This window comes from Saimiri boliviensis, chromosome 11, assembly GCF_048565385.1.
Source record: "Saimiri boliviensis isolate mSaiBol1 chromosome 11, mSaiBol1.pri, whole genome shotgun sequence".
NCBI classification, from domain to species: Eukaryota; Metazoa; Chordata; class Mammalia; order Primates; family Cebidae; genus Saimiri; species Saimiri boliviensis.
In genome coordinates, this window is record NC_133459.1 from 53,083,755 (window position 1) to 53,094,185 (window position 10,431).

Sequence of the window (10,431 nt, forward strand, 5' to 3'; positions counted from 1 at the left end):
CCCTCTGCCAGGAATGCCCTTCACAGCCAGGTGGATTCCTCCTTATTCTTTAGAGCCTGGCTTAAATGGTCCCTCCTCCAGTTTAACCTGTGGGAGACAGTGCATAATTTATGCCATTTTGGGCAGCCCTGGCTATGAGTACAGTAAGATTTCAGAGGAGGGTGAGGGCCTGATGGTTAGGGAAGGCTGCATGGAGGAAGAGTACTTCAGCTGGGCCTTGAATGCCAAGTAGATTTGGATAAGGGGAGGGCTTCTAGATAGTGGGAACAGCAGGTATCAAGGTGGAAAAGTTGAAAGAAAAATGGGAAAGGGGTTTACCCCAAGCCCTGCTTTCTTCTGTCCCCTCAAACTTGGCTCCTTTCTAGCCATGCATAGACCTCAGTATTCTAAGCTGTGAAATGGGACTTTAGTTCTGTGCCTCTGAGCAGAACTGCCACTGGGTTGGGTGGCAGTGGGTGGGTCAGAATGGGTGACTCTAGGCTGGGTCTGGGATGGGACCAGGGTAGAAGGCCAGCCCAAGCTGGCCTAGCATGGCAGCTCACACCTGTAATCCCAGCACTTTGGGAGGCCGAGGTGGGCAGATCACTTGAGGTCAGGAGTTCAAGACCAACCTGGCCAACAAGGTAAAGCCTCATCTCTACTAAAAATACAAAAATTAGCCAGGCATGGTGGTGCCTGCCTGTAGTCTCAGCTACTTGGGAGGCTGAGGCAGGAGAATCACTTGAACCCTGGAGGCAGAGGGAGGTTGCAATGAGCCGAGATTGCATCAGTGTTGCCTGGGCAACAGAGTGAGACCCTGTCTCAAAAAAAAAAAAAAAAAAAAAAAAAGCCAGCTCAAACTAGTGTCTGAAGCACTGGGGCATTCCTTCTGTCTCCCCACCCCTACCTCCTCAGCCGGCTCTGCCGTGCCCACCCTACGCTGAAGGCCATTGAGATGTTCCACTTCCGAGGCCCGTCCCAGGTCGGCGACCGTCTGGTGCTCAAAGCCATTGTGAACAATGCCTTCAAACATAGGTGAGGGTCTGGGATGGGCGAGGCCGGGGCCATTCAGGGCTGAGGGCTCTTCCTGACCCTAGAAAGGACCCTATTGCAAACCTTCCACATGCCCTTTTCCCTGCAGACAGGGTCTAAATCCCTGCCCGGCTGCTGAGTTCCTTCATTGTCTCTGAAATTCAGCTCTGATGTTCCCTCCTTGAGAGCCTTCCCTGACTCCCAGTCCTGCCCACCCCGGCTGCGTCAGGGACCCCTGCTCTGGGATGCCCCAGCCCATCTCCTGCTGTCTCAGATCAGTGTCTGTCTCAGTCCTTGGCTCCTGGCCCCAGGCCTGCCTGCTGTAGATCACAGGGCCACTACTTGCCTGTGTTTGGTTGTTTATCAAACCCTTTCCCATGCACTTCCTAAAATAATTAGTCCACAGAGTCCTTGCCTTTGCAATGAATTCTGATACTTACTCCCATGAAAGCTGACTTTAAATAAGTATATTTTTTGAGAATTCCAGAGATCATTATTTAGTCATTAAAAGTGAGGGATCAAGGGCCAGGCTGCCGGGTTTGAGTTTGGCTCTGTGACCTTGGGAAGTAACGGAACCCGCCTGAGCCTCAGTTCTTTCATCTATAAAATGGGGCCCATCACAACTACCTCGGAATTACTCAGATTCAATGAGCCGTTACTAGCAGAATGCCAGAGAAAATGTCCAGTAAAGGCCAGCCATTGTGGCTGCTCTTCCTACGACTGCTGCTCTTTGCCGTCTGGCCTGCACGCACCCTGCTGCAGGGCAGGGGAGAAGCCCCTTGCAGGAGCTGTGAAGCCTGGTTTCTAGTCCAGATTCCAGGAATCCGGAATTCTTGGAAACATTATTGCCTAGTTCTAGGCCTTGGTTTCCCCACCTATTTAATGTCCACATTCTGCAATCACAGAACTTCCAAAATGAGGGGGAATGGTGGTGGCCGCTATGTTATAATGAATAAAGATGGTAAGTGGCTGGGCACGGTGGCTCACCTATAATCCCAGCCCTTTGGGAGGCTGAGGCAAGCAGATCACTTGAGGCTCAGAGTTCAAGACTAGCCTGGCCAATGTGGCAAAATGCTATCTCTATTAAAAATACAAAAAAATGAGCTGGGTGTGATGGTGCACACCTGTAATCCCAGCTACTGGAGTGGCTGAGTCAGGAGAATCACTTGAACTCAGGAGACGGAGGTTGCAGTGAGCCGAGACTGTGCCAGTGCACTCCAGCCTGGGTGACACAGAATGAGACTCTGTCTTAAAAAATAAAGGAATAAAGAAATAAAGACGGTAAGATACATATGAATAGCAGCAACTGAGCTGTCTGAGGCAAGGCTGCCACAGAGCTTGTAAATACGCACATCGTGAACATTTTCTAATTCAGCATCCACCTCCGCTTCCTGGTTTATGCCCTCCCATGCCCTTCGCGGGTATGACAGCATACTTATACCTTTGCTTTCTTGTTGGTTGCCTCCTCCCCCAGCTGTTAGCCCATGAGGCATGGACTGGACAGGTTTATTCACTCCTGTGTCCTCACAGGGCTGAATGAACAGGAGGTGCTCTGTAAACATTGGTGGAGGGAGCAGTCCCAGGTGTCCTGTCACTGGGAATCAGATCTAGGTTGCTGGAAGAACTGCAGGAGTGTGTGTGCATGCATGTGTGTGTGCATATGTGTGTGAATGGATGCATGTGTGTGTGCACGTGTGTGTAGCTGCGCGCGGTGTGTGTACATGCATGTGTGTACACATAAGTGTGTGAGTGGATACATGTGTGCGTGCAGGCATGTGTGTAGATGTGTGTGTGCATGCATGTGTGTGTACATATGTGTGTGAGTGGATGCATGTGTGTGTGCACATGTGTGTGTAGCTGTGTGCGGTGTGTGTACATGCATGTGTGTGCACATATGTGTGTGAGTGGATACATGTGTGTGTGCAGGCATGTGTGTAGATGTGTGTGTGCATGCATGTGTGTGCACATATGTGTGTGGATGCATGTGTGTATGTATATGTGCATGCATGTGTGTGTGTAGATGCGTGTGCGTGTGCATGCATGTGTGTGTGAGTGTGTGTGTGTTGGGGAGGAGGCATGGCCCTTGGGAAGTTCTGTCCAGTTTGGAAGCTGCACTTCCTCCCCTCAGCATGGAGGTGGGTGTATGTGTGGAGGCCTATCGCCAGGAGGCTGAGACCCACCGACGCCACATCAACAGTGCCTTTATGACTTTCGTGGTCCTGGACGCAGATGACCAGCCTCAGCTGCTGCCCTGGATTCGGCCCCAGCCTGGGGTGAGTGGAGCCAGCATCCTGCTTCACCAGCAACTCTCCTCCCCTCCCTCTCTGCCCTGGTGTGGTGGAGCCTACCAGCCCCCTACAAGCCAGCCCCCTACAGGGGCATGAGGGGCCCACCCTGCCCCGGTGCTGGGGCACAGCCAGCTCTGAGAGTCCTGGCTGTGAGCCCCAGGATGCGCCTTGTGCAGGGCGGGCTTGTTCTGCCTGACAGAACTCCGAATATGTGTGGATCTGGCTCAGAGTTGGGGTTAATGGGCTGTCACGAGCCTGCAGAGTTGGGAGAGCACTGGCTTTGGAGTCAGATGTGGGTTGGAACCTTGCCTCTACCATATTCAAGTGGTACCCCCTTGAGCTCTCAGTCCTCCTCTGTAAAATGGGCATATCTACAGTCACTGCCTCATAGGGCTGCGGGGTGATAGATGTGCAACTGACTCCATGCCTGGCTGAGCCCTGGGAGTGGTCAGGACGATGGTGAAAGCAATGCATGGGGTATGGGAAGACAGTCAGGAGCCTGGTACATAGGTCCTTTCTTACGAAATGCTCCCTATGCCCCCTGAGAGGCTGCTCCCTCCCTTGGGGCAGGTCCCCTGCCCTGCCTGCTGGCCTTCCAGAGCCTAGCGTGGGCTGCGGAGTTGGGTGGAGCCTCAGGACTGGGAGCTGGGAGCCACAGCCACAGCGGCTTCCCAGGCATTTTCCATGTTGTGCTTGAGACTAGGGAATGTAAGATGTGGTGGTAAAGGGGGTGGGCTTGAGACAGGCCTGTGGTGCTGACCCTGGCCTCAGCCCTGCGGCCTTGGGCAAGCCTTCACCCGTTCTTGTCTCGGTTTCCTCCTCTGTAGAATGGACACAGCACTAGCTCCATTCGGAGGGTTGTTTTAGGATTTGGTGCAATTCTGCATGAAAAGCCCTTGAGAAGAGTGGCTGGTGTGTAGCAAGTGCTCAATAAATGTGGACTCTCATTACCACTTGAGTGCCCTGTAAGGATCCACGTTGGTTTTTTTCTGAGATGGAGTCTTACTCTGTTGCCAGACTGGAGTACAGTGGCGTGATCTCAGCTCACTGCAACCTCCAGTTCCCTGGTTCAAGCGATTCTCTTGCCTTAGCCTCCCTAGTAGCTAGGATTACAGGCATGCGCCACTACACCAGCTGATTTTTGTATTTTTAGGAGAGACAGGGTTTCACCATGTTGCCCAGGATAGTCTCAGTCTCCTGACCTCGTGATCTGCCCGCCTTGGCCTCCCAAAGTGCTGAGATTACAGGTGTGAGCCACTGTGCCCGGCTAAGGATCTCTGTTCTACAGAGGAGAAAAAACTGAGGTCTGACCAGGGGAGGAAACTAAGGTCTGGCCAGGGGAGATGGTGTTCCCAGGTCACTCAGAGAGTTTGAGGGGAGCTGGGGCTACAGCTTTCTCGGCCAGGAGGTTTTGACTCCAGCTGCCCCAGTGATACTTGAACTCCGCATTAGGGCTGCAGATCTCCTTGGGCCCTGGGGAATGCAGAGCGGATGGGATGGAGGGTAGGGGTAGCTGGTTACACCTCTCGAGGCACAGCCTATCCCGACTTCCTCCCCAGGATGGTGAGCGGCGGTACCGAGAGGCCAGTGCCAGAAAGAAGATCCGCCTGGACAGGTAAGTCGGGGCTGTGTGGTGGACAGAATGCGGGTTTGGGGCTGTTCATGCTCCGCTGACCCCAGGCCACTCACTTTTCTTCAGGGCTGCCTATGTGTTGGGCCCTGGGCCAAGCCCTTTACATCCTTTTGATTTGGTCTCATTACACAGTGGTCGTCTGGCCTGTTGTACAGGCGAGGGCGCTGGGGATGAAGGGGTTGGGTGGCTTCCCATGGACACACAGATACCAGCAGAGTCAGAATCTGAACCTGGCTGGGTCCAGCCGAATTTAAATCCTGTGTTCTTCCCATTGATTCTGATACCCATTTGGCAGATGAAGAAACGTTCAGAGGGGAGATGCAGTTGCTTAAGATGTAAAGCCACTTTGGGAGGACAAGGTGGGTGGATCCCCTGAGGTCAGGAGTTTGAGACCAGCCTGGCCAACATGGTGAAACCCCGTCTCTACTAAAAATATGAAATTTAGCTGGGCATGGTGGCTCATGCCTATAGTTCCAGTGCGCCTATAGTCAGGAGGCTGAGGCAGAAGAATAGCTTGAACTGGGAGGTGGAAGTTGTAATGAGCTGAGATTGTGCCACTGCACTGTAGCCTGGGTGACAGAATGAGACTCCATCTCAAAAAAAGGAAGCAAAAGAGTGAAAGCCAGGTGTGTCTGACTCTGCTGTGAAAGCATTTAGGGACTTTAGCGGCTGTAAGCACAGCAGGGATCACAGCTGTTGTTGATAAGAAAGTGCATCTGTGGCATCCACTGAGCATTTAGCCAAGCACTTGTGATGACCCCACGGGGCAGGGGTGACTGCTGATCCCATTTCACAGATGAGGACACAGCAGCATCAGGGTGAGGTCACTCAGCAGGAGTGTGGGGTGTGGGGACCAAGCCTCAGATGCTATACCCTTCCTTGCTGTCTCACTCCCCGCCTCCGAGCTGCCCCCGGTGTAGGTGCCGAGCTGGCGTGCTCTCAGCTGTCGTGTTGTGTGTGACCATCCAGCCTCCCTGGCTGGACAAGAGTCTCCTGCTCTGCTGGGCTTAGCACAGGGCCCAGCACATAGTAGGCCTGCAGTAGAGTCTGTGGAAAGTGCTGGACTTCCAGGGGACCCAGGTTGTCATCTTCCCTCCTTCCCAGGAAGTACATCGTGTCCTGTAAGCAGACAGAGGTGCCCCTCTCTGTCCCCTGGGACCCTAGCAACCAGGTAAGGCCCTCTGCTCCCAAGGGGACAGTCTTTAGACCCACCAGGGCCTCTACCCTCCCCTGCTTGGCAGAACGGATTTGGAGGAAGGCTGGAGAGAGCAGGATATGAATGCCATGCCTCACAATTGCTACTGTTAGCAAAGAGCTTGCCTGCATTCCTGTTTGGCAGGTGGAAGCGGAGACCCTGAGAGGCAGAGCTGCTTGTCCAGGGTCACACAGTGGGTCTAGCCAAGCCCAAGCCTGGACCTCCCTTCCCAAGGTCCAGGACTCTTTCCACAGCACCCGCCCCCCCCCCCATTCATGGTCCGGGTTCCTCTCTGGAACACCCTTGGCCTCAGCTCTGGGGCCCTGGAGGAAGGGATCGGGGTAGTGGTAGCACCTGTGTGCTCTTCCAGGTGTATCTGAGCTACAATAACGTCTCCTCCCTGAAGATGCTCGTGGCCAAGGACAACTGGGTGCTGTCCTCGGAGATCAGTCAGGTAGCTGACCCCACCCACCCAACTTTCCTTTCTCCTCTGAGCCAGAGGTGGCTGATGGCAAGCAGCAAGAACTCTCCCACACCACTTATGTCAAAAAAGGATCTCTTCAAAGAATTAGGTGAGATCAAGAAACCAGTCCCAGTGATGGAAACATACCCACCCCTGCAGGGCCGGAGTCGAGAAGCCCTAGAGCCTTCTCTCCTGCCTGCCCCACTTTCTGCCCTCAGCCACTCTCTCGAGTCTGCTGCTGTGTGCCCAGGCACTTCCTCCCTTCCTCCCTGTTCTTCTGCAGTGATCGCTGCAGGGATGGGGGCAGCCAGCAGGCACCGGCTTACAGGAGACCTAAGCCCTGCCAGCTGCCTGTGCCCTTGGACAAGTCGCCTCCTGCTTGAGAGGCAGAGCTGCTCGTCCAGTGTCACACAGTGGGTCTGGGCATTTACCACGTGCCAAGCACTGTTCTTGGGTGCTGCAGTGTGGGAGGGCCCAGGCAGAGCCGAGGCTTGCACGGGAGCTGGAGGCACGGGAGCTGGAGGTTGGGATCCCAGCCTTCCCACAGGAGCATGGAGCTAGTGCAGCAGGCGGACGAGGATGACGTCATCTACCACATCACCATGGCGTGTTGCCTTAGTGTCTGGCGTCCTAAGCCACCTTCCTGCCCATTTGTGCTGAATTCTCTCATCAGTCCATCTTCATGGGGACGCAGCTGAGACTCAGAGAGGTTGGGCTGTGTGTTCACAGTCACACAGCAAGTCAGCTGTCACCCTGAGCTTCCAGCCTCAGCCTCCAGCATCCCCATTAGTCCACTCCACTGCCCAGCAAATGAGGCTGCCCTCTGACCCATGCAGGTCCGCCTGTACACTCTGGAGGATGACAAGTTCCTCTCCTTCCACATGGAGATGGTGGTGCACGTGGACGCAGCCCAGGCCTTCCTGCTGCTCTCGGACCTGCGTCGGAGGCCAGAGTGGGACAAGCACTACCGGTGAGGGGCCAGGGTGACGGCAGGGCAGGGCCCCTTCGCTGGCCTGTTGGGGGAGAGAGTGTCTCCTTCTGCAGGCCGTCTTCCATGATGCTCTGCCCTCCTGGCCATTAGCAGGGGCTGCGGGTGGGTTGGAGTTCCATGTTGGGTGGGGGTCTGGGTCATGGGTATTTTGAGCCCTTAGGGGAGAGGCTGAGCATGGAATTGGAGCTGGAGGCTTCAGTTGACGCCCTGCTTCTGTCCCAACTAGCCATGTGACACTGGATAAGTCAAAGTCACTTCCCTTCTGACCTCAGTTTCTCTCTTCTTAAAACGGGTGCTTGGGTGGTGGGTCACGGATTCACACTCGGAGATAGTGCCTTTCACACCATGTGCTGTGGAGTGCTGTGCTCCCAAGGGGGCTTCCAGGACTGCTTGGGGTGGAGTCTGAAGGCCGAAGGGTATGGGACCCTCTCTTGGTTTATGCCAACTAATACATGGCCAGGTGCTGAACGGACCAAGTTTGCTGATTTTCCTCACAAATATGTTATTTTTGAATATAATGAATGATTATGAATGGAAATATGTTATTCCCTTAAATACATTTGTTCCTCCAAATGTATTGATTGTTCATGTGACTCTTCTCGAATTTAGTCAAGGAAGATTAACGTGTTCTTAGGAAAATAGCAAAATTTGTGTTTTTCAAGTCCCCTTAAAGTCATTTTCTGTTCTGCCAACATCCTAGCTTGGGGGTTTCTTTGAGAGCTTGTTATAAGGAGCCTACATTCTGGAGAATTTCTGTAAGGAGGTTCTGTGTGTTTGGAAATTCAGTGTGCCGGTCATCTGATAAATTGTATTTTGACAAACTGGCCTTCCGCTTCCTACCCCATCTATCTTCCGCAGAGCAGGCTTGTTGCTCTTTATACATGGGCTTCCTGCTGAAGGTTTCTTTGCAAAAAGGGCCATGTTGCTTTCAAAAGCTGTGGTCCAGCTGATTCAGGCCTGCTGGTGTTCCCCTTCCAGAAGGCAGAGAGGTGATTTGGTGGGGGATGCCGTGTAGGGGGAGGGCAGTTGCGCATGTGGTGGGTGGGCTTCTTGGAGGGAGGCTGGGGTGGGCTTTGAAGGCCAGACCAAATCTTGATACCTGATGGGATGCGTGGGGGAGAGGCCTGAGGGGAAGGAGCGGCTAGTTTCTTCCCCATACCCTGCCTGCTCCTGAGTGCAGCAGGACAGTGGGGAGGAGACAGTGGGTCTGGACATGGCCACGTGTGCCTCTGTGTGGGTGTCCTGGGTGTGTGACTGTGTCCATATGAGCCTGTGTATGCCCACACATGTGTGTGTTGGGTGCTGGGGCCTGGGGATATATCTCTGCCACTGATAGCCTGAACACACCCCAGCCCTGCTTTCCTTATTAGCTCTGTGGCCACGGTCAGGTTATTTTCCTCATCTATGAGATGGGGATACTAGCAGTGTCTACAGCATGAGGCTGTTTCGGAGATTAAGTGACACATGTAAAGCACTTAGAACAGCACCTGGCACTCAGTGGGCGCTCAGCGAATGTTAAGCACAGCTGCTAAATCATCGCACATCCTTGTGGTGTCTGTACCTACGCAGACATGCACAGACATGCACGTGTCTCTGTGTGCACTGGTGTCTGTCCATGTACCTGGGCACATTGGACCACATGTGTGCACTTGTGTGCATATCTTTATCCCATGTCTGTGTATGTGTTCGTTTGCTTGCATGCCTGTCTCCATGTGCCTGTGTGTGCACGTGGACGTGTGTGTCCACCGTGGCTGGGTCTTGCTGCCTTCCTGCTCCTCCCTGGTGAGCAGTATAGGGGGTGACATCCCACCGTGGAGGCTGCTTGGGCGCCGTGGTGTGGGAGGACCCGGGCAGACCCGTGGCTTGCACGGGAGCTGGAGGCATGGGAGCTGGAGGCTGAGATCCTGGTCTCCCCACAGGAGCGTGGAGCTGGTGCAGCAGGTGGACGAGGACGATGCCATCTACCACGTCACTAGCCCTGCCCTTGGAGGTCACACCAAGCCCCAGGACTTCGTGATCCTGGCCTCGAGGCGGAAGCCTTGTGACAATGGGTGTGTGCCTATCTGCTGTGGGGTGGGGGGCAAAACGGGACAGAGTGTTAGGGTGGCCGAATCTCTCACCCAGGGAAGGGCATTGCCTGGAGCCAGAGCTCTGCTTCCCATTGGCTGTGGGGCCCCAGGCACCACGAGGCTTTTCTGGGCTGCTGTGGCTTTACCATGGGTAAAATAGGGATGGGGCGCACACTTCCCCTCTTGTCACATTTTCTAAGGCAGGGCCACCCTCACCCAGGGTGGCTCAGGCCGCCTCGATGCAGGCCTTGGACAGGATATTTCTCACATGGCCACCCCCTTGGCCTCCTCCCTCTGACAGCCCCACGTGGGCTGGAGGGCCTAAACATCTCTTTCGCTGGAAAGACAGGGACAGAAAAAAAATCCCAAAGCCCACACTCTTCCCCCACACACTGAAGTAGAGTGGCTTTTCCAGAAAGTCCACAGTGGAGTCAGGTTGGCTCCCGGTGAATTCAGTGCTAAACCACAGGCGCCTCCTCCCTCCAGCCGGGCCCTGAGCCAGGTGTCGGGGCTTTAAGAGTCGATGCGCCATGCAGCCCCCGGTGAGGAATCCGTGCCAGAGGGGGCAGGGTCTGGGCCTTGGTTGGGCAGAACAGACCCCCACTTCCTTCTGTGGCTGACCACTGCCCCCTTGCTACCCTTCCTTCACTCAGGGACCCCTATGTCATTGCGCTGAGGTCGGTCACGCTGCCCACACACCGAGAGACACCAGAGTACAGGCGTGGAGAGACCCTCTGCTCAGGCTTCTGCCTCTGGCGGGAGGAGGACCAGCTGACCAAGG

General features: G+C 54.6%; 1 protein-coding gene across 4 annotated transcripts in view; it reads left to right on the top strand.

Moving 5' to 3' along the window:
• ACOT11 (acyl-CoA thioesterase 11) overlaps window positions 1-10,431 on the top strand; it is a 60,819-nt gene that overhangs the window by 48,365 nt on the left and 2,023 nt on the right. For all 4 annotated transcript variants that reach the window (XM_039473561.2, XM_003921521.3, XM_010348654.3 and 1 more), the window contains 8 exons: window positions 895-1,014; window positions 3,140-3,284; window positions 4,859-4,914; window positions 6,037-6,103; window positions 6,498-6,581; window positions 7,427-7,560; window positions 9,501-9,632; window positions 10,304-10,430. In XM_039473561.2, coding sequence (XP_039329495.1) covers window positions 895-1,014; window positions 3,140-3,284; window positions 4,859-4,914; window positions 6,037-6,103; window positions 6,498-6,581; window positions 7,427-7,560; window positions 9,501-9,632; window positions 10,304-10,430 — 865 coding nt within the window. The remainder of the gene's footprint in view (window positions 1-894; window positions 1,015-3,139; window positions 3,285-4,858; window positions 4,915-6,036; window positions 6,104-6,497; window positions 6,582-7,426; window positions 7,561-9,500; window positions 9,633-10,303; window position 10,431) is intronic.